This window comes from Saccopteryx bilineata, chromosome 2 (genome assembly GCF_036850765.1).
Source record: "Saccopteryx bilineata isolate mSacBil1 chromosome 2, mSacBil1_pri_phased_curated, whole genome shotgun sequence".
NCBI lineage: Eukaryota > Metazoa > Chordata > Mammalia > Chiroptera > Emballonuridae > Saccopteryx > Saccopteryx bilineata.
Genome location: NC_089491.1, coordinates 386,571,588 through 386,594,804, shown reverse-complemented (window position 1 = coordinate 386,594,804; position 23,217 = coordinate 386,571,588). Strand labels below are relative to the sequence as shown.

Genomic DNA, 23,217 nt, shown 5'->3' with positions numbered 1-23,217 from the left:
GCCTGGAGAGTGGAGAGGCCCGAAGGGTGGCAGCAGCCTGTCTCTGCCCAGCTGTCAGTCCTGCTCCTTGTCTCTGTGGTGGCACGACCATGCTGTGCCCCATATCCTCAGACCCCAGAGGAAAGAGACAACTTTTCCACTTGGCTTCCGGCAGCATCTCAGCACTGAGCCTCTTTTTCCTGGTCCAGGTCACGGCCTGTCCTTGGAGCAATCCCTGGACAGGCAGGACCGGAGGAGGAGGTCTGGGGTCAGTTCCACCCTGTGCCACAGGGACTGAGAATGAGGCAGGGATAGTTGCCCACCACTGAGCAGGATGCATGCTGGGAAGGTAGAACAACTAATGTCCATTGGAAGTCATCATGCCATAAACATCAGGCCTGACGCAGGAATAGCTAGGGTCAAAGAAAATGGATAACTAATGGGCTGGTCACACATTGGTGGCTTGGAGATTGTCTGTCCTGCTCTAACGCCCCAGTGGCAGACTTTTAAGGTTCTGGCTGGAGGTCTGGAGAGGTGGAGAGGTTGAATGTGGGTTGGTGGTGAGGTCCTGCCCAGGGTTCCATTGGGGAGCTCTGCTCCTTGTCTTGTCCTCTGGCTCCATGTGTCACAGGTCATGTGTAATGGCCATAGACAAGCTCTGCTCTTCTCTTCCTTCCTCTCTCCTGCCTGTGACAGAAGGATGAGGCCACACCACCATTTCCAGAGCCTCAGAGACCCTAATCTTTTCTAGAAGCCTAAAAGACCTGAGGCTGCCCTACTTGGTATCCTCAGAGCAGAGGCGCTCCTGGGATTGTGGGCCCCAGCTCACTTCCCCTACCTAGGTCATATCTAGGGTTCACCCCTCTCTGAAACCCTCCCCAACAATGCCAGGTTGGAACATTCTAGGCATGGGGTGTTCAGACCAGCCAGGCCGAAAGGACCGTACAATAGGAAATGGAAGAAAGCACACCTTTATTTCAGTCCCCACCCTGCCCCTCAGGCCCCAACACCACGGCACTCAGCCGGGTGCCCACAGTGAACAGTCTGGAAGACCCCAGTGCACAAAGCCCCACAATGCAGCATCACAGACCCCCCCCAAGGGGCCCACTGCGGGTGGGGATGGTGAGCAGGTCCCAGACCTTAAGGAGCAGCACAGAGAAAAGGCGCCAGGTGAGCCCCAGGACAAGATGTGGAGTCCTAGCTATGCGATCAAAGCAGGAGCTGCAGGAGGTCCCTGCTACGGCCATCACTGGGCCTGGTTCCAGAGCTGTCGCAAAGGCGAGGACAGTCCCAAGTGTGGGCTCCTGGCACAGGCCAGCTGGCAGAGGTAGTGTAAACACATCTGAAGGTGGGGAGTGTCTAATAGCCAAGCTAGGTGCTCTCTGGGCTGAGCTGCCTGGGTTCCGGGAACTGCAGGAGGGTAGGCGGAAGGGACTTGAGTCAGAGGGTAGGAAACCCCCAGGAAATTGACTGGGCCCCGGAAGAATGGTTCCACAGAAATGAGGGGACTACAGAGAAAGGCTTGGAAACACTGCCTGGCAGGAAGAGCACAGTGGGGACAGGGAAAGAGGAGACTGATAGGCAGATAGACGAGGAGACAGAGAGAGAGGCAGACAGGGACAAAGAAGGAGGGGCCCTCAGAGGAGGAGAGGAGACTAGGGCTTTAATTTTCTCCTTCTCTTCTTCCATTAACTCTGTGAACTCTGGGGTCGGTGGTCCCCAAGCGGTTCTATCTGGGGAGGAGGACAGGACTCTCCTCTCCCGGGCTCCTCCCTCGAACACATCTGTTCATTTGAGATGGAGTCCTGGGAACCAGGCTGAGCTGAGGGTGGGAAGGCTCTGCCCTGCCTGGCCCACTTGGACCCCAAGGTGTGGAGCCCAGCCCCTCCTCCTCTGAGCTTTGCCCTGCCTCAGCCAACCCACACTAACCCCCTACACTCAACCCCAGGGCTCCCCTGAACCCCAGGCGGTTGGCTAGCTGGCCCTGGCTCCTCATAGCAGGAGGAAGGAGAGGGGTGAGGTGGGGTGAGAGGGCAGGCAGAGGCAGGGGAGTGGGAGCTGCATCTACACTGGCAGGCCCGGCACTAGCAACGTAGAGCCTGCCCTCAATCTCTGGGACCGAAGTACAGAGAAAGCCTGGAGAGAGATGTTCAAAATGTACGTAATTAAAAAAACAGAAAACCCATTTTGTATGTTTGTAAAAACCTCAGAGTTTTTACTTCTTTAATTCATCTTCACATTCTTTTAAAAAAATTTTTTTTAAATGCACTAAATTACTCACTAAAGCAGCACCACCTTAAGTAACCAGAACCTACAAGTGGTGGATTTTAGAATTTTCTACTTTTAGGAAAGACGGGAAGACCACTCAGCTTGTGGACTTCAAGGGTTTTATGAATCAGGCAAAGCAACTTCCAGGAGCGCATGCAATCCTAAAACCAGTTATCCCACAATCCTCAGCTCAAATGCCTACAGAGGCCAGATGGGAAATAAGAAACTTCGAGAAAATCTTGGTGTCTTGGAGTCCACTGGGAGGGGTGGGGACCGTGAGAACTGAAGAGTGAAGCCCCAGGGAGAGGGACAGGGCAGGAAGCCAGCACTTGCCCCTATGCAGGGCTTTTAATTTCAGAGAAGAGGGAAATTTGGTATATAATTTTTAATTTTTTTTTCAGAGACAGAGTCAGAGAGAGGGATAGATAGGGACAGACAGACAGGAATGGAGAGAGAGATGAGAAGCATCAATCATTAGTTTTCCGTTGCGACACCTTAGTTGTTCATTGATTGCTTTCTCATATGTGCCTTGACCGCGGGCCTTCAGCAGACCAAGTAACCCCTTGCTCAAGCCAGCGACCTTGGGTCCAAGCTGGTGAGCTTTGCTCAAACCAGATGAGCCCGCGCTCAAGCTGGTGACCTCGGGGATTCGAACCTGGGTCCGATGCTCTATCCACTGCGCCACCGCCTGGTCAGGCAAGTGATATATAATTTTTAAATGTGGTATCCCTTGATTTTAGAATGTTAACGCAAACAAAATCAAAATCATCCCATAGGCCAAACAGGACAAGTCTCAGGGCTAGTTTCTAACCTGCTTTTTATAAAATCTTAAGATTCTGAAATATTAGGGATCCTAGGATCATTGAGTTCCATGATTCAAAAGCTTTAACGTGCATTTACATACTCAGGACACTTGTTAAAGTGTAGAGTCTGAGTCAGTAGGTCTGGGCCCGAGAGCCTATATTTCTAACAAGCTCCCAAGTGATGTTGGGGCTGCTGGCCCATCAACCACACTGGGCATAGTGAAGACGGAGTTCATCCTTCCACCCAGGAATTTCCTCTGTCATATCCTTGGCCAGCGATGTCTCCAGTTCTACGTGCACACCTCCAGGGACTGGATGCTCACTGCTTAGAGTGGCAGCCTGGGCACCTGCAGCTGCTGACTTCTGTTGTGGTCTGCAGCAATGGGGAAGGACACCCAGTCAAACACGCCAGGGCCCGGGCTCTGGAACATCAGAGTTCCACAAAAGAAACTTCAGCTAGGGGCCTGACCTGTGGTGGCGCAGTGGATAAAGCATCGACCTGGAAATGCTGAGGTCGCCAGTTCGAAACCCTGGGCTTGCCTGGTCAAGGCACATATGGGAGTTGATGCTTCCTGCTCCTCCCCCCTTCTCTCTCTCTCTCTCCTTTCTAAAATGAATAAAAAAAAAAAAAAAAAAAAAAGAAACTTCAGCTAGGGACTTCCCAAGATGTTGACACATGTTGCAATATGTTTGACACATGTTGCAAAGATCTAAGCTGAGCTCTTCTGTTCCAACTGCCTGCCCCGCCCCCTCAGAGAATGCTATTACCCTTGGGTGTTCTGGTTAGCAAAGGTTTGGTGCAGTTTGTTTCTTTTCTTTTCCCCAAAGCCTTGAAGCAAGCTTTGCTCTGCACTTGGGCAAGGTACATGGATATGCCCATAGGTGGAGGAGCCAGTTTCTGCCTGGTGGGAGGTGGAGAAGGGACTGATGGTTGCGGCTAAACAGAAGCCCTCACATCCTCAGGCCATGTGACAACCCCTACTCTGGTGGAACAGGAGCTCTCCACCTTCTGTGGGATTGGGGCGGGACCATCCCAGACCAATCCCAGACCCTTTTTCCTGAGGGCCTACGAAGCCCTGGAAAGTGGAGACTCCCCCACCCCAACCTCCTGATGGGCTCAGACTCACTGGAGCTGGAAGTCACATTCCCAGTGCCCTATACCCACCCCAAGGCCCACCATTCTAAAACTCAGCTGTCAGAGCCGGGGGCTGTGGAAACCACCTAGGCCACTCCACACTTCACCACGGAGGGGGATGCAAGCCCAGAGAGTGCACAAGACTTCCCCAAGGTCACACGACTGGTGTGCAGCCAGCGGTTCTAAAGAGTCCTTTGCTGAATAGCTGCACAGAAGCCACCGGAAGCAGCCAGACTTTGGTCACCTATAGCAGCAACTTTCAAGAAGACTTTCTAGAATAATCCTGAGGGAAAGAGGAGTGTCTCAGAGGAAATCATGGGAAAGAATCATGAGGATTCACTTAGGAAGGGGAGGGTCATGGATCAGAGTTTCTTGAAGGAGTGTAGAGGACAGAAGGGCTTCTGCTCTAACAGAACTCTAGGGACAGCAGTCATCTTATCCTCTGGTGAGCGTTGCCTCCTAGAGTTTTGTCCCTTGTGCGATATGCAGCCTGTGGGGGTGGGGATGGGGGCTGGTTAATGCAGTGGGGGTCAGAGGAGAGGTCACAGAAGGTCGTGGTTACAGGAGTTCCCAACTATGAATTCCTGGACCATCCCAGACCTACCCAGCCAGCATCTGTGTGGCTTCCCTCCCAGGGGAGATCCCCGGGTGTAGGGACCTGCCTGGACGCACTAAGGCACACAGAAACCAGGGTAACCAATGTGGCTGGAAGGTTCTGCAGGCAGGGCTAGTCCTTAGCCGGGAAAAGAGGCGCCGGTCCCCCGGGAAGCATCTCCCAGAGGTATGGAGCCCCTGGCATCTGGGGGAGATTGGCAGCTGGGCATGGGAGCCAAGACGCAGCACCTGTCCCAGCCGGGCCTCACTTTCCTGGGAACTGGCCCGGGGGCCTCATTTTCCCGGGAACTGGCCCGGCCTCGCCTTCTCCAGCTTCTGGCGCCGCTCGGGGGGTATCTCCTGCACGTTGATGCCGTGGTTGCTAGCCCTGCGGGGGAGAGAGAGGCGGCCTCAGTGATGCGGAACGGGGGTGGGAGGGTAGGGCCCAGGTCTTTCTACTTCGCGGCTGGGCAGGCTCAGGTCGGCCAGAGGCAGGGAGAAAGGCCCTCTCGGACAGTGCCCTAAGCTTCCAGCTCCGAACTCGCGGCTCCTGCGATGCAGGCTCGTACCCCGGTTGCAGGTCCGGCGGTTTGGGGATGGGCTTCTTGAAGCCGCGTCTGCCCACCAGCCAGTACGTGTTCTCGGCGCCCTTGCCCTGCGGAGACACGGGGGCAAGGCGGGCTTAGGCGGGCTGGGGTGAGGGCGGGAGATCTGAGGTCTAAGGGGAACAGGAAGAGCCGGAGTCATCGTGGCCAGGTGGTGAGCTGTCTCCCAGCCGGGGCGCAGGAGGGGCGGGCCGGCCTTACCTTCAGCTCGGTCACGCCGCGCACCTCAATCTGGAAGCCCTCGTCTAGAGCGCGGAGGATCTGCACGGTGCTCAGGTTCACGTGGATGCGGTAAGCTGCAGCGACAGGGGATGTGGTGACCTCGGGACTCACCTCTGCTGTCCCCTGGACCCTGCGATAACGCCCCACTTCCTCCAGCCCCTCTGAGCCCCGTCACACTCACGCAGCCCAGTGGACTCCATGCGCGAGGCGGTGTTGACGGTGTCCCCAAACAGGCAGTAACGAGGCATAGTGAGGCCCACCACGCCTGCCACGCACGGGCCTGCAGAGACGCGGGATGGGTGGGAAGGAGGGGCCCAGGCCAAAGCTGGCTGCTGGTGACACCGAGGGCCCAGGGACTTGGGCACCCAATAATCTCCTCTGGCTCCCCCAAAGAGACACTCTCAAGCGTACCCCAGTTACAGCGCAGTCCCTGGTCTGCACAGGTGGCTTCAGGACAAGCCCTCACCCCCCAGTCCCGCCGGAGAGGGAGCCAGCTCCAGCGCGGGGGAGGGTGGGCGGTTACCCGAGTGCAGGCCGATGCGGATCCGCACAGGCACCTCCGGCATGTGGCGCATGCGGAAGGAGCCCACAGCGCTGAGGATGTCCAGGGACATGTTGGAGATCTCTGCTGCGTGCCGCTGCCCGTTCCGCTGGGGCAGCCCGGAGGCTACCATGTAGGCGTCTCCAATGGTCTCCACCTGAGGAAGAATGTAGAATTCAGTGCCGAGTACCCCGCTCCCCCAAAGTGATTGTCCCTTTTCAGGAGGCTTAAAGTGGGTTTAGTGCAGAATCCGGGGGAGCCGTCAAACTGAAGGACTGAGCTGAGCACTGGCAGAAGAGACGAGGGACAGCAAGGCTGGGAAACAGGGCTGGGCTGGCGACCCTGGGCGGGGCTTATCCCCTCTGCACTCCACCTTGTAGACATCGTGGGAGCCGATGATGGCATCAAAGAGCGTATAGAGGTCGTTGAGCAAGTCCACCACTTCAATGGGCTCGCTCATAGCCGAGATGGTGGTGAAACCCACAATGTCACTAAAGTACAGTGTCACTTGCTCAAAATACTCGGGCTCCACAGGTGTCCCCATCTTCAGAGCTTCCGCCACAGACCTAGAGAGGGCAGGCGGTGAGGTTACCTGGAGCACACCCCCAGGCTGGCTGGATTCCGGCCGCCCTGCCCACCCGCTTGGCCCGGTGGCACCCACGGAGGCAGCATCTGTGTGAGTAGCCGGTCTGTCTTCTGCTTCTCCAGCTCCAGCTCCTCCGTGCGCTCCCGAATCAGGTCCTCCAGGTTACTGGAGTACTGCTCCAGCATCCGCAGCATGGAGTCAATGATGTTCGTCTTCCGGCCCTTGTTGATGCTCTTGAACTAGGAGGAGGAGGAAGCTGGTGGCGTTGCTGGGGACCTTGGCTGCCATGGCCCTCTCATGGGGCCATGTTATGCCCGATTCTGTCCCCCGCCCATTCACTCATTTTCAACTTATCAAGCTACACCCCCCATAAACACCCTAGAGTGCTGGGCACTGTTTTTTCACATATTATTAGTAAGCATGCAGAAAGTTGGGGTTCCATGTCAGCTGTTCTCAGCTAGTAATTGACAGAGCACTGGAACCAACCCAGCCTTTGTATTCCCAGGCCAAGCATCTTTCTGCCACACTAGGCCAAGCGCATATTTGGTTCTCAATAATTGTTGAGTTGAATTAACTACCGTATTTCTCCCACTCAAGGCTCTATCTCTGGCTCCCAAGGCCTCTACAACCCCTGTTCTAACTCTGCTCCCACCCACACCCCAGTTCTCAGACTACCCCTTAGGAGAAAGCCTGTAAGGTCAGAAATCCTGCCAGCCGACTTCCTGCAGCCTCTCCAGGTTGCTGAGAAGTGGCAGCCCAGCCCTTGCCCAATCCCAGCCCCTAACCAGGTCGAAGGTGCCATCCATGGAGGGCCGAAGTTCCGGCTGCTCTGCCCAGCACTGTTTCATCAGCTGGATGCACTCCCCGGGCGCCTGGTCCATGGAAACCAAGGGCCGGCACAGCGGAGGGGGGCTCTGCACCCTCTGCACCACCTCTGGAGGAGGAGGGGACCGTGAGGGGACGTGCCAGAAGAGAGGTCATCTCTGACTCTGGCGACATGGAGGAATGGAAGGGGGTCTCTTAAATCCAAGTTTTGGTAAGTGGGGCAATGTAGTGTGAAAGGGGTCGTTGGAAGCCACAAGGGGACCCTGAACACTAGGGGGCGGGGTGGGGGCAGTAATAGGCGAGAGGCAAAGACTAACATTTATTACACGTAAGAAAAGTGAGGGTAGGATTTGAACCATGTCCAACTGCTCCCTTTCCATCTTTTCCCCTCACCCTGCTGCGTCCATGAGGCCTTTAGGAACCAGAGAGGAGCCTGTTCCATCTATTGGGGGAGCAGGCTGGAGCTCAAGATCAGGACAGAGGAAACCACTGAGATCTGGACGCCTAAGAACTGCCCCCTCCTGTGCTGTCGCGTGGCTCCCCATTGCCTTGACCATTCAGACCCAGGCTTGAAGGGAGGCCCACACAATGAAGTCTCAGCACTAGGCTTTCGGGCAGAAGAGCGAGGCTGGGTAGGGCCAGGTTCTGCCTAAGAACAGGATGCCTTTCTAGCCCAAAGGCCACGCCAGGGGCCTCCGTACCCTCGGGCGTCATCTCTAACATGGCGTAGGGGGCGCTGCGGCATACGACCTCCTGCATGATGATACCCAGGCTGAAGACATCACCGGCCAGTGTTCCCCGGCGCTCCAGGGCCGGGTCCCGAAGCAGCTCCGGGGCTGTCCATAGCTGGTCTGGGGGTGGGAAAGAGGTCGTGGGCACGCGGAGGGCCTTGGGGGCACTGGGGACAGACCCCCCACCACCACCAGAAAGCCAGGCTCACACCCACTCCTCAACCCCCAAGCCGGAGTTTGGCCGTGCTGCCTACAGCCATCACCAGGGGAGACTACCCCAAGCGGGTCTCAGAAGAAGCCCAACCCTCGCAAATTGGCCCCGCCCTTTACACGCGGTGTCCAGGAAAGACCACACCCCTTGGACACAAGCCCCGCCCTTAGAACCAACCCTGTTGCAAGGACAGGATCTCCGCTCCTAAGGGACAAGTCTGCCCCGTACAATGCCCTCACCTTCCCGGTTACACAGTCTACCCTCCTTATCCAGAAGTCACAAGACAATTTCTTTAGCTAGAGTCGCGTCCAGTGGATGTGGGATGGAGAGAATGCGAGGCCGGAGGAAAGGAGGCAAGGCAAAAGGGCCCTTGAAATAACGGGTGTCCTGGGGGCTGCTCGTCCGCCCCAGAGGCAGCAAGAGAATCCTACCCTCCGCGCTGGGAGGCTCTAGTAACACCCTCTGCGCTTCCAGCAGTCTTCCGTGGCCATGGTCGGTGACTTTAAGCACGAACCTCCCGTCCACAATGCAGTTCCGGGACTTAAGTCGCCCGTGGGCCACTCCTCGGTGGTGCAGATACCTCATTCCCTGGAGAGGGTGGGGTAAGAGGCAGCTTCAGCCCTGGCTCCCCTGCCCTCTCCTCCCTGGGCCCCTCCTTCTGCACCCCCTCCCACATACACACACACCTTGATAAGGTCCAGTAGGAGGGAGGACTTGAACATCCAGTCCAGCTTTATGTCTCTCTGGGCGAGAAGATCCTGAAGGGAGCCGCGGGCACCGTGCTCTGAGACCACAGCCAGCACGCCTTCCCCGGGGGCCGCTGTGCCGTCCACTCCTCCTGCCAGGAAGAGCCCCAGGTAGAGGGCCACGTTCTCATGCCGGAGCTCCCGGAGCTGACAGGGAAAGTTAACGGGCATTTTCTGCTCTGGGAGCAAGGTGGGGAGGAGGCTGTTATTCAGCTCTGTTTCTGAGTCTCCAAACTCGGAAACGGGATAAAAATGGTGAATGGAAGGTCTATAGGGCATATAGGAGGGCTTTCCTCTACAGCTAACTTTTCTCTCTGAAGAAGACAACATCGTCAACAGCTACTGTTCAGATCCTGAACATGGTTTAGTTTAAAGTTATGAATGAAAACACCTCTTTGCACTGGTCATCAGGATCTGGGCAGGTTCTGATTTATTAGCCACCAGACTTGGAACTGTCCATATCTGAAGGAAAACATCTCAAAAAGGAGAAGCCCCGGGCACCACCACCCTTTCCTTCTGATGTAACAGCCTTTGGGGAAGAACCGTGGAGAAGCTGCTTTGAAAAAACACCAGAAATGGCTGGTGCTGACGAGTCGGCCCAGGGCTGCTATGCTTGGTTATATCATTGTGTCAGCTATGGCTGAGACTCTCCACCCCCCCAAGTTCAGGAAGTAGTCAAACTGTGGTCCAAGAGAACCATCAACAAGGCCATACCTACTCCACAAGACAGGTCCTCAAAATCTGAGCATGCTGGGACATAGGGGCTAGCAGGTGACTGGTGCCTCTCTTAGCTTTCTTGTGGTCCAAAAAAGGGCTTCTTTTCATCTTAAATGCCTGCTGTTAAGTGGTGATTCAGTCCATTGACCTATACAAGTAGCCCACTTAATCATTCTGCAGCTGTGACCAAGAACTTCTGTGGGGGTGTCAGGGAAGCAGGCCAGGCCAAGGCTGCATGGTGTTAAGGGTAAGGGGGCATTAAGGTTGAAAGGAACGTAAAAAGCCAGCTTATAGCCTCTTTGTCAACTTTTTTTATTATTGATTTTAGAGAAAGTGAGACAGGAACATTGATCTGCTCTTATATGTGCCCTGATCAGGGATCGAACTGGCAACCTCTGAGCTCTGGGATAAAACTCTAACCCACTGAGCCATCTGGCCAGGGTACCTCCTTGCCAGCTTCTCACTTCATTCAGTGTGCATCAACTTGGCCATTCTGCATGAATCACCTGACAGAACTGAAAACCCATTTTTTTTTTTTATTCATTTTAGAGAGGAGGGGGGAGATAGAGAGAGAGAGAGAACAAGAGAGAGAAGGGGGAGGAGCAGGAAGCATCAACTCCCATATGTGCCTTGACCAGGCAAGCCAGGGTTTTGAACCGGCAACCTCAGTGTTTCCAGGTTGACGCTTTATCCACTGCGCCACCACAGGTCAGGCTGAAAACCCATTTTTTATTTTCTATCATTCACTCAACATTCACTGGGTCTCTCTAATGTTGCAGACACTGTGCTGGGAGCTGAAAATACAATGGAAGGGACAGGGGGAAGCCCTCACTCAACTTACAGTCTAGTGAAGGAGGCAGATAAGAAATAATCAAGCACACAGAGAAACACACAATTACAAATTATGACAAGCATATCAAAGGAAAGACCTAGTGTTATGAGAGAGCATAATGGGAAACCTCCATTAGAGAGGGGACGCTTCACAGAAACCTCCTGATCTCTCCCACGTTGGGGCCTGCCTCTGTACCCAGCTGCAAAAAGGAGGTAAGGAGGGAGAAATGATGGCCACTCCATAGCCCATCATGGGCCTAACTCTCACCTTGGAGAAGGCAGTCTTGGTTGCTGGGCGGATAGCCATGTGCTGATCCCCTGGGAATTTCTTCAGCCAAACCCAATCTCCCTGGAGCATAAATGGAAGTAGTGAACTCATTTTCTTAAAACCCTACACAAAGAGCCCCAGAGCCCCCATTCCCATTGGCCCACTGCCCTAGGACACCTTTCATGTGACAGAGTGTCAGGAGCCAGCTAGCTAGGTAAGAGCCCATCCCTGAGTAAAAGATGCAGAAGGCCTAAATGGCTGCTCTCACCACCCCAGATGTGCTCACCAACAGCCCTATTAAGTGAGCTATTGCAAGCACAAATGTCATCGGAGTCATAGCTTACATCCTCCTCTGCTGCCATGGGAGAGCACTGTAGTGGGAGTCAGGAGCTGGGGTAAATCAGGCCTAACTATAGACTAACAGTGAAGTTTAAGCAGCTCCTCTCCACACTCTGGGCTTCACTGTCCTCAGCTGATGGCAGGACTGGTTCATGAGCATGAAGCATGTGCTGTCACACAGGGGCGCACACTCAGAGGGGCCCAGGATGGTTCAATGATCTGCTGTTGTCATCTTGAACGAGCAAGGGGCCCTTCATCTTCATTTTGCCCTAGACCTTGAAGCTGGCTTGCCCATTGATTAGGGACTGGAATGAGAAGAGAATTTGGGGGTTTGATACTGACCCCTAAAAAGCACAGGAAATAAATGTGGAGACATTTTTAAGTGTCACAGAAACTGAGGACTAGTCTGACCTGTGGTGGCACAATGGATAAAGTGTCAACCTGGAATGCTGAGATCACAGTTTGAAACCCTGGGCTTGCCTGGTCAAGGCACATATGGGTGTTGATGCTTCCTGCTCCTCTCCCACACTTCTCTCTCTCCCCCTCACCTCTCCAAAATGAATAAATTAAAAAAATTTTAAAACAAAACCAAAAACTCAAAGACTATGTTTAGTAAACAGGGCCAGAAACAGGAGACACTAAACATTTTTCAAGGTACATACAGTGAAGAATAACTTGCCCAAAATGACAACAGCACTCCCCTGAGAAATGACCAAGATGGCCTCCACATGACTTCCTAGGAATCTCTGTCTTCTCTCTGTGACCTGACGCTCAGTCTCCTCTCCCCTCCGATTAGCTGAGCTCTCTCTCAGCTCTTCATGAATATGTTCTCGTTATCTGCCCCTCATTTCACCACATCAAATTTGCTGATCCCGTAGTTAACGTCCCATACCCTTTTGTGACTTTCCTTTTCCCCTCTAAGCCTTGCTGTTCTTGAGTCTGGTTGGAATGGGGTGGAAATGCCGGGTGGGGCCGAAATGTGGGTCTGGCTTGAGTGAGTGGCAGCCCTGCCTGGAAACTCCCCGTCCTGAACAACTCACAGCCTGGATATGTCTTTTCTGTGATGGAAAGCCACATCCCAGATGCCTCTCTGCCCTCACCTGTCCAGGGAAGCCTCTGTCCTTCGGTAACCTGAAGGCTCATCACTGAGGGGGCAGGGCCAGAGGCCCCCAACAAGGCGGGGCATGAATCTCAGTGGCCACACCAGGCTGCATGCTGGTCCCAGCATGCCTCCCACCAGTCAGGCCTCCAGCCCCTGGGTCACTGTGATGGGCTTTTGAGAAGGCTTCATCTAAGGAACAGCTAAGGGAAAATCCTGGGGCAGGAAGGATACCAGATGCTCCCCTTTGACAAATTGATGCTCTCTCCCTAGATCTCCTTCTGGGGTCCTATCCTATCCCCATTTCTTGGAGTCTGCACGACTCTAGGAATAGAGCTCAGCCTAGTTGGGGGTCAGGCTCACCTCGTAGAGGCCAATGTTGGAGTTATCTGGGGGCTGGCTGGGGACGCTGCGGATGTCTGAGGTGCTGCGGGCGACCAGACTCGACCGACTGCTACCCTGGGCCACCTGGAGGATAGAGGTCAAGGCACAGGGTCAAAATATAATCAGAGTCCTGGATATATTAAGACCTTAGGCAGAGTTCTGGGGATTAAAGAGGGAGAGGAAGAAATCTTAATCAGGGAAGGCGATAATGACATTTCCCAAGTACACAGCCCTTTACAGTTTACAAACAAACATTCATTTTCTTGGAGCTTCACACCGTCCCAGGAAAGCAGTCAGGACAGGGACTGTTCCCCTCAATGCACACGCAAGGACACTGATTATCAGAGCTCAGGCCCGAGACAGGGCTGGAGCAGACCCCAGACCTCCTTGCTAGTTGGGTGGCTCAAGCAGAGGACCAGCTACATGGGGGTGGGAGGGTGGGGACACACACACACACACACACAACTGGGTCCTGGCTCCCTGCTTCTCCCACCTTTTGAGAGCTGCCCCCATGTGGATGGAGGAAGGTGATGTCATCCAGAGTCAAGATGATCTTGTTGGGGCCTGAGATCATTTGGATGTGAAGGAGCCGGTGCCTGGTAGGGAAAGGAGGTGATTTCCGCAAAGGGGACCGAGGTGCATGAGAAGAGGCCAGCAGGGGGTAATAATGTTGGCTCAGGGCAGGGTGGCCACCCCACACCAGCCATCCCCTCAGGACTAGCCAGCCTTCTAGGACCCCTCCTGTCCCCGCTTCCAAAAAGCTGCCCTCGAGTGGACCCAGCCTGCTGTCCTTGCCGGACAGTTGCTTGTCTGGCATGTAGAGAGCCAAGCTCAGCTCCTCCTACCTCATTTCCCTACTCACCTCACATAGTGGGCCAGGAAGGCCCCCGTCAGCCCCAAGCCGACCACCAGGAGAAAGCCGATGAAGACGAGACCAGGGTCCACTCCTGAGGGGCAGTGAGGGGGGACACTGAGGACCACAGCGAAGGGGAGGCACCCTTCCTAGGGAAGTAGGCAGTCGTGTCAAATTCCGGAAGCCCCAGGGAAGGGGACGGGAGCCAAGAAAGGGAACTAGAAAAAGGTCCTGGGTCCTGCAAAGGGGAGCACCTGGGGATGCTAGGGAAGTTTCCCGAGGGCCAGCCGCAGGCGCTTAGCAAGAGAGGAACCCCACACAAGTGTGGGTCCAAGGAGGGCCTGGAAGGGCCTTGGAGGGAGTTACAGGAACAAGTCACTCTCTTTCACCCCTCTGTCCCTGGTGGAAAGGTCCCTGGTGACTGTCCTAGTGGAGGCTGGCTGTTTGCCCTCACCTGCGTTGCAGATGATGTCTGGGTCGAACCAGCAAGAGGGGTCGGGCCTAGGCCCCTGGCCCCCTCTAGGGAAGTGCACTGGGGTCCCAGCAGAGCGGAAGGAGCCCCGGGTGGGGTCCACCATGTATGTGGCGAACAGCTGGTCCCCAGCCTCATCTGTGTCCAGCAGCACAAACGGGGGGTCCTCGGCTCCTCCCAGGGCCCCGCAGAAGCCTGGGACCTGGGCGTCCTGGACGTGGTGGGCCACGGCTGCTCCGGACACCCAGCTGCCACCTACCGCCGCCCGAGCTCGCGCCATGGCCCCGGCCAACAAGAACACCGCATCATAGATGGTGCCGAAGAGTGGAGATACCTGGGGAAGGAGAGTGAGGGGCTCAAGGTTCCAGGCCACGGGCCCATAAACAAACAGGGATTTACTGTCCCTACCCCAAGCACTTAAAGCGCTTGACTGTTGTCACTTCCTAGTTGGTGTTTCCCTATGCCCCTCCCTACTCTCTCTCTCTTCCTCTCTCCTATTGGCTATCCCACACCTTTTCCCCACTGACCTTCCTCTTTTTCAGGATTCTTAGACTCTTGCCACCATTGGTTAGTTCTAACTCTCCATTAACTTCCCTTTTCTGTTGGTTACCCGAAATATATTTTTAATATCATTACCTACCACTCACCTAAAAGCCTTTCCCCTATTTCTGTTTTCTGTTTTTCCTTCTTTTCATTCCCCAAGGCCTCATCGAGCCTCTCTATCATTCCAGTTCCCATCTCCTACAGTGTCGGGCAGTGTGTAAAGCACTAGGGGCATCTCGGTATACAAGACAAAGTCCCTGTCTCGAGTGATCTTTCATCTAGTGGGGGAGACAGACAGGGACACTGAGGCAGGGCAATGAGCGAGGGTACAGGTAACTAAGGGAGCTGCGGAGACAGGAAGAAGGGCCCCCACGCAGGCTGAGAGAGAAGGAGGCTTCCAGAAGTAGTGACCACCCCTCAGGAGATGAGTCAGAATGATCTGGGGGGCAGTTGGTGCAGGAGAACGGGAACAGTACACCCAGCAGCACAAGCTGAAAGAGGACACATTTAGAGAACCCAAAGCTGCTGATCTGATTGAAGTTCAAGTAATATGGAAGAGAGAGGAAGATCCCAGACCTGGCAAGCTGTGGGGGAAACCCTGCATTTGTCCTGCAAGGGAAGCCACTTGGAGGCTTTGAACACAGGTGTGACAGTCCAATTTCTGAAATTCAATCTGATTGTTGGGAAGAGAAAGGCCTGGGACAGTTACGTGCTGAAACAAAGACCGTTTGGGAGATTTTGTTTTGAGACTTGGACCAGAGATGCTGTGGCCTGAACCAGGGAGGTGACAATGAGAATGAAGAGAGTGGATGGATTCAAATGACCTTTAGGGAGTAAAAATGACAGGACTTGATGTCTAAATGTGGGTAAAGGGTAAGGGGATCAGGGTGACTCCCGGGAGTCTCACTGGGCAGCTAAGTGAAAGGCTGTGCTGTTAGAACTGAAGAGATTTTTTCCACTCTCCTCTTACTTTCCCTCTAACCCACCTGTTCCTAATTCTCCTCTCTTGTGATCAACTATTCCCATCCTTTCTTCCCACTGGCTACCCCAAGTCTGGGTGCAGGAGGCAAGGGTAATTGGTGGGGAATATTTCACCCTCATGACTTAGAGCCCTTTCTCATGTGCAACACTTTTTACTAGTTAGTTTACTGCCCACTGACATCTAATTTCCCTTCTATCTTTGTGGCTTATAGCCCCCCTTTTATGAATGGGGTGGGACTAGATGGCCTGAACTGGGATTCTGGCTTCTCAGGGAGTCCTGGGTATTAGCTGGTTTGGGGGAATACACTATAGAACTGAATGATTATGGAAGCCCCTGGCTCCGCCTAGGGCCCTTTCTGCTTCTTACAAGATGTCGAGGCTCTCAAACAGTTAAAGCCATCAAATGCAGTGCCTCGAAATGGGCACGGAGGTTGGATCTGCGTCCTCCCTCTTTCCTGCTCTCCTAAGAACACCAACTCTTTATTGTAGACTGTATGTTATGGCAGTGCTGGAAGTGGGTTAACTTGGAAGCAAACTGCAAAAGATGGTGTAGTATAGAGTTTAGGGTTTACTCCTTGGAGCTGAACTTGACAGTTCTCATTGCAGTCTCTCTGGAAGCACTCTCAACACACTAAGATGCCCCAAGCAAGCAAGACCAGAGCATCTACATTACCCGGGAAACTCAGAACAGGTAGAGCTGGTAGTTATTCTCTCCCTGTTGTTGTCCCCCTTTCTCCCCCTTTCTCCCCCTTTCTCCCCTTCTCTCCTCCTCTCTCCCGCCGACTCCATCCTCTTCTCATTCCATTACTCTATCCACTTCTTTCCCCATTGCCTCCAGCCTTCTTTCCCCTCTTTGGCTCTCCTCTGCTTTCTTCCCCAGTTCGCCTCCCCTCTTCTCTCCTCCCTGGTCCCTGTACCTGCTGGAGATGGAGGTCAGGAGACAGCTCCCGGTGCTCTTGGGCCCTGCGCAGGCTGTCCAGCACGCTGCCCCCAGGGGAACAGTGGCGAGTGAGGGTGAGCACTGCATCGTGGGCTCTGCGAAGCTGGGAGCTGTTGGCCAGCACGGCCAAGGCCTCGGGGCCTGGGGACAAGGCGTAGTGGAGCGTGTCGAAGGGCAGGAAGACTAGGGAGCCGTCGGCCAGGCCCAGCTCCTCCGCAGCCTGCAGGAGGCAGCGCTGCTCCTCGCCGCCCAGCAGCACGGAGTGCATCACCATGATCACTGCTGTGTGGACGAAGACCCGGCTCACTGATCGGTCTGTCTGTCCGCGGCCAGCCGAACTGCCGACCTCCCCGCCCCCTGCGGGGAGCCTACCTCTGACTCTGGGCCCGTCCTGGACCCTCTTCAAGGCCGCCCGGGCTCCAGACAGGTCCGAGGGCTCCATGGTGGTCACCAGGGCAACTGGCAGACCCCGGGCCCTGAGTGCCGCGGCTAGCGAGTGTCCCGCCTCCACCCACAGGTCCTGGGGAGCGGTGACCAGGGCCACACGCGCCCAGCGGAAGGCGCGGAGCAGGGCGTAGAGGGCGTCCGCTGCGGGCGTCACGGCGGGGGCCGTGGTGCCCGCCGCCCGCGTCCCGGGGCAGCCCCAGGGCACCAGCGCGACCCCCGCCTCCTGGGCCAGGAGCTCGGCCGGCCGGCAGGCGGCAGCGTTCACGGGACCCACGAGCCCCGAGACGCGGCCCAGCGCGGCCGACAGCGCCCCCAGCGCGCCGGGCGTCCGGCACGGCTCCGGCAGCAGCGCGACCTCGAAGCGGGGGCCGCCTTCCAGGGCGGGATCGCGGTTCAGGCGGGCGGCGGCCAGGCGGGCGGCCAGGTCCGGGCGGGCACGGGCGAAGATGGGGTCGCAGGCCCAGGGGCCCAGCACCCCCACTCTGAACACCTCGGGGAGGGCGGCGGGCGGCAGGAGCAGCAGCAGCAGCAGCAGCAGCAGCCGGAGCCGAGGCCCGGGCCGGGGCAGCACGTGGGGGAGGCCGCAAGGGGATGGAGCCCACCGCGCGGGGGCGCAGAGCCAGGTGTCTGGAGGACAACCCGTGAGGACGGCGCAGGTGGTCATTGCCGGCTTCTGTGAGCAAAAACAGGGCAGGGAGAACGACGAGATTCCCCCCAGAACCCTCTTAGGGCTCTCTCCGCAAACATCGGTTCCTCAAAGCCCAAGTAACCCATGGTGTATCCCCACTCCCCTCCTCCGGCTTGGATGACAGGATGGGGGGTCAAGGGCATGGCCTAGGCTCACCGCATTCCCCTCTTCTTCTGCTTCCTGTTTCTCCTCGGTTGCCGCTCCCACCTGTCAGAGCCGTCGGGGGGATCAGAAGGAACAGGTCCACGCCCCCCTTAGATGCGACCGGGGGAGAAAGAACACGAATCCATGCGGAGGGACCTTTGCCACTTACAGGACAGCTCAGGCCCAGGGCCGAGGTGAGGGGTCACACGCCCTCCCACAGGTCTCTTTTGCCAGCCGGGCCCAAGCGGGGGGTGTGGGAACAGCTGGCGGAGCCCTTAATCTACCTAAGCTGATTAGGGTCCCTTAATCAGCCTGGGAGGGACTGGGAGAGGATGGGGCTTTCTGAGGTGGTATCTGTCCTAGCTCCCAGGCAGCCAGTCAGATTCTGTCCCCTCTGTACCTCCCAACATCCTGACCACAAGCTCCAGCATCAAAGCAGCTGCGGGTGGTGTCCCCCTTTCAGGCTGCTGCCACACAACCCGGCTTAGCCTGAAAAGTGACAAGACTGTGTCCATGGACACCTCTGGGTGCTCTCTCCTGGGGTGGGAGTTCCCTTAGTCCCATTCTTTCCAATCTTCTGTTTCCGGTGTTGCTAGCCAAGCCGGAACCACACGCTTGGCTGGCGAAGTCTAGACCCCCAGAGGCTAAATCCAAGCCAGCCTGCCTACCTATCTTCTCTTGCCTGCCCGCACATGATTCTCTGACATTCACCTCTCCGTGCCTAGAAGAACATTTGTTTGGCCTTAGGAAAGCAGAACCCCAGGAGGTAATGGAAAGAGCTCTGGCCTTGGGCAGATCTAGGTACAAATTCCTCCTTCCTGACTTTCTGACCTTGGGGAAATTGCTTAATCTCTTAGAGGTTTGTGTAAAAATTACCTGTGACAGTGAATATAATTACCTAGATGATAAAAATAAATAAGACAGTTTTAAAGAAGAATGTGACAGGCTACTTGCCCTACCAAATAGCAAAATTTATTATAAAGGTCTAATAATTAAGACACTATATTAATGGTTCAGAGATAAACAACGGAACAGAATAGAAAGCACTGAAAAAAGAAACCCAGCAAAAACTGGAAATTTGCTGTGTGAATAAATGAACATTTCTCACCAGAGGGAAAGGAATGAGCTATTCCACAAATGGAGCTGATTAGTTAGCCATGTGGGGGTTGTGGGGGGGGAGAGGATTAAATCTCTATCTCAGACTATACAAAACCAACTTCAGGTCTAACCTGTGGTGGCGCAGTGGATAAAGCACTGACCTGGAGTGCTGAGGTCACACTGGTTCAGAACCGTGGGTTTGCCTGGTCAAGGCACATATGGGAGTTGATACTTTCTGCTACTCCCCCCCTTCTCTCTCTCTCTTTCTCTTCTCTAAAATGAATAAGTAAAAAAAAAAAAATTAAAGCCTTTGTTATGCCAAGGTTATAAAATTTTTTCTAATGTTTTCTTCAAGGACTCATAGTTTTACTTCTGATGTTTTAAATCTTTGGTCCATTTGGAATTTGTCCTGACATGCAAGAAGCATCAGTTATGGATCCAACTTCATTTTCTCCGCCCCACCCCCAGCTCTCACTGTCCTATTACTATTCATTGAGTAATTCATCTCTCCCCCATACTCGTCATAAAGGACATTCCTGAATGTATTGGCATCTATTTCTGGACTTTTTCTTCTCTTCATTTGGTCTAATATCAGGCAGTACTACACTGTTTTAATTGCTGAAATATAACTTTTTTTATAAAAGTGAGAGAGAGAGAGGCCTGACCTGTGGTGGCGCAGTGGATAAAACATCGACCTGGAACACTGAGGTCGCCAGTTCAAAACCCTGAAGACCTTGGGGTTGGAACCTGGGTCCTCAGCATCCCAGGCCTTTGCTCTATCCACTGTGTCACCGCCTGGTCAGCCTGAATTTTTTTTTTCCTTATAGAGACAGAGAGAGTCAGAGAAAGATAGACAGGGACAGACAGACAGGAACAGAGAGATGAGAAGCATCAATCATTAGTTTTTCCTTGCACATTGCGACACCTTAGTTGTTCATTGATTGCTTTCTCATATGTGCCTTGACCATGGGCCTTCAGCAGACCAAGTAACCCCTTGCTCAAGCCAGCGACCTTGGGTCCAAAGCTGGCGACCTTGGGGTCTTGAACCTGGATCCTTCCGCATCACAGTCCGATGCTCTATCCACTGTGCCACTGCCTGGTCAGGCCCAGATTGAATATTTTTAATACATTTGTATCTCCTCCATTCCACTGGGAGCCATTCTTTTCCAGGTTGCCCTTCCTGATCCACCTTTAAAGGATGCTAACGGTCCTTGTTTGTGAAGTGATTCTCCCTTGTCTGTTCACAGTTAGGTGTGGTGATGGAAGTGGAAGAAGACTAGAAGTTGGTGTGGGCTCCCCGGGTATTTGCATAAATCACCTTTGCTCCCTCTGTCAGGCCCTCCCTGCTCCCCAGGGCTGCCTAAGCACACTGAGGGCTGGCACCGTGCTAGGTGGGCCTCAGCCCTCTGGGTGCTAGTGACTAGAGACTGGACCAGCCACGGGATGCCCCAAAGATAACGCAGGGACAGAAGGGGCCGAAGCCACCCAGACCCAAGGACCCCTGGGACTACTCCGCCCACCACTCTGTGGAGCCAGTGGTGCAGGGCCGCTCTGTCCCCAGTCTCCCCTTCTCTGGCCTCCGCGGTGGGCCTCACAGTTGTCTGTGTGCAACAGGCTCAGGCAGCTGCGGAAAGGCTGGCTGGGGTGGTGGCTGGAATTTGCTGGAAGGCTGCGCACATTGCTTCTCTGGTTTGCCCTCCCACTTCTGGATGAGCTTTGACAAGTTCTCACAGGCTTAGTGACTGAGGAAGAATAGTACGATGAGCCCGTGGGCATGCGCACACCATAAAAGCCCTTTTGCCTGAACACGTAGCCCCTGTTCCCAGGCCTGGCGCTGGAGTTGGGGCTTTGTTGTGTTCGTGGAGGACATTCCACCCTCTCCCCGAAAGCCATCCTTTGGGGGGTTCTCACCTCAGCACTGCTCGACCTCCCTCCCAACCAAAACAACCTATGTCCTTAAACCCTTCAAATGTTCTCTTCTGTTGATGCCATTCTCTAGAATATATATATATATATATATATATATATATATATATATATATATATATATATATATATATATTCTTGTTTATTTCTCTCTTTGATCATTTCCATGGGACATGGAGAGAAAAGACAAATCGTTGTGTGGGACAGCCCTTAAAACTAGAAGCCAGTGAAGTTATACTTAACTGGATTTTAAAATTCTGAAATATTACAGTTTTTTGTTTCTCTTCTCCTGTCTTTTTTACTTTTCCCTTTTTAGATAATTATCAAAATTAATTCCTAATGGTCAAGCACGTTTTAAATTCACTGCATGCTTTTGTGACATGTTTTGTTCAGGGTCATAGTCCTGAACTACAAAGTATTATGGGAAAGGGCTGTGATCAGAATTATCAATAGCAAAAGTTAGATATTTTTCAAACTGGAGAGATGTTCTAAATTAACCTAGATATGTACAGACTATTGGGACATGTAGTAGATTGGAATAAAAGCAGTTATTATCCAAACTCAGAAACAATGTTTTCCACCAGGGGGAGCTGTAGGCTATGGCTGAAGTTGCTTTTTTGGTTTAAGAGAGAAATGTTTATATATTTCTATGCCACCTTTTTTATCTTTTAAAAATATTTTATTGATTGATTTTAGAGAGAGAGGGAGAGAGAGAAGCCACCCATCCATGCACACTGGTCACTCCTTGTATGTGCCCTGACAGGGGATGGAACCCCCAACCTTGGCATGTTGGGAGGATACTCTAACCAACTGAGCTACCTGGCCAGGGCTTCTGTGCCACTTTTATACATGACTCTCCTGATAGATTCAGTGAGGCCACAAGACCAAACAGGCTACAGAAGAAAGCTTTAGCTGTTGTAACTGAACATTTGTGGGATAGGGCTGGCTTCAGGCACAGCTGGATCCAGGCATAAACAACCCCCTCGGCTTCAGTTAGGCTTTGCTCTCCTCTGGGATTGGCTTTATTGGCCATAAGGCCCTCCTTTCATAGTGGTTAAGCAACCGCAACACTTTCTGGCCTCCCATCCTTCCAGACTTAAATTTCATAAAGACCCCACTTACTAATGGCTTCCATTGTAACCACACATAAACCTTATTTTCTTTAATTTGCTCTTTTATTTTTATTTTTTTCCTGTTGACTCGAACTGGCCTCACCTAGCACCTGGACTCAACCACTTCCCTCTCCTATGTTTAATTATTAAGCCCTCAGGACTATGAGGTTCTGGTCAGCATCCAGTAGTTTTTGAAACAAAGCTTTGGATCTGTTGACCACAGAGAGAGTTTCGGAAAAACTAGAGATAGCATCTAGGTTTCAGCTGTGTTTCAGCTCCAGAAAAACCCTGCCAACCGAATCCTTGAGAGACCAGATGAAGCAACAGCATGGCTGATGTCAGGACCAGATGTACCTCCTACCCTAGCACTGACCAATCAGTAGACGCCATGACCCTGACTGTGACCCTAACTCCCTTAGTAATCATGATCAATAATCTTTCCTCTGTATAACCCATTCCCTAGAAGCCATGGGGAGTCAGGGCTTTGAGCATGAGCTAGCTGTGATCATGGTGCCAGCTCCTTATTAAATCCTTACTTTCTTGGCTGCAAACTCCTATTTGTGTCTTACTGGGCTTTGAGGTGCACAGGATAATAGATCTCTTCAGTCCAGTAACACCATGAAAGTCTGAGAGTTGAGTTTTTTATTCTGACTGTCTACCCCCCCCCCCCCCAGCCCATCTCAGTCACTTGACAACATAATCGATTGGCAAGGCCGAGGTCACATGGGCGAAGGGGGGAGCCAACCTACCCTGGATGACAGAAACAGAGGGTTAGGGAGGAGAGGTTTGCAGACAGAATCAGGCTCTGCTACTGGAAGCTGGGTGTGTGGGGGCTGGGCAGTCCTCAGAAAACACGGTGGAGACACAAGGGAGATGGAGTGCGATCATGCAGAGCTGGGAGACAAAGGATACAGAGTACAGCTTGCAGGAGCAGCTTCAGACAGGAAGAGAGACTCCTTGGCCAGCCCTGTGATGAGTCGACTCTGCCAAACTGGTGACACCAGGCATGGGGGCGTCCAGGGGAATGACACAGTTGGCATGTGGTCCTGTGAGGGGGTGGCTAAAGGAAGTATCTTCCATGTGGCGCAAGGAGGGCCGTGAACTAAGGGGAAGAGCGGTGATGAATTGA

At 53.7% G+C, this 23,217-nt stretch overlaps 1 protein-coding gene across 4 annotated transcripts; it reads right to left on the bottom strand.

The window, feature by feature from the left end:
• Positions 1 to 959: 959 nt before the first annotated feature.
• On the bottom strand, positions 960 to 18,264 carry GUCY2D (guanylate cyclase 2D, retinal). 4 transcript variants are annotated; one of them, XR_010729580.1, is made up of 20 exons: positions 17,965 to 18,264; positions 17,046 to 17,793; positions 16,651 to 16,955; positions 14,192 to 14,543; positions 13,747 to 13,831; positions 13,378 to 13,480; positions 12,864 to 12,968; positions 11,063 to 11,143; positions 9,187 to 9,393; positions 8,932 to 9,088; positions 8,260 to 8,409; positions 7,519 to 7,667; positions 6,809 to 6,972; positions 6,521 to 6,713; positions 6,130 to 6,304; positions 5,788 to 5,886; positions 5,586 to 5,680; positions 5,349 to 5,434; positions 3,709 to 5,167; positions 960 to 3,514 (listed from the first exon to the last, which is right to left on the bottom strand). XR_010729580.1 is itself a non-coding variant. In XM_066264196.1 (20 exons), exons 2-19 carry the CDS (start codon positions 17,782 to 17,784, stop codon positions 5,074 to 5,076), a joined length of 3,339 nt encoding a protein of 1,112 aa, XP_066120293.1. In that variant the 5' UTR covers positions 17,785 to 17,793; positions 17,965 to 18,264; the 3' UTR covers positions 960 to 4,675; positions 5,029 to 5,073. The 4 variants fall into 4 exon arrangements, 3 of the variants coding, with proteins under 3 accessions (XP_066120293.1, XP_066120292.1, XP_066120291.1); XM_066264196.1 differs by having other exon boundaries at positions 960 to 4,675; positions 5,029 to 5,167; XM_066264195.1 differs by having other exon boundaries at positions 960 to 5,167; positions 17,965 to 18,015; positions 18,122 to 18,264.
• Positions 18,265 to 23,217: the final 4,953 nt, after the last annotated feature.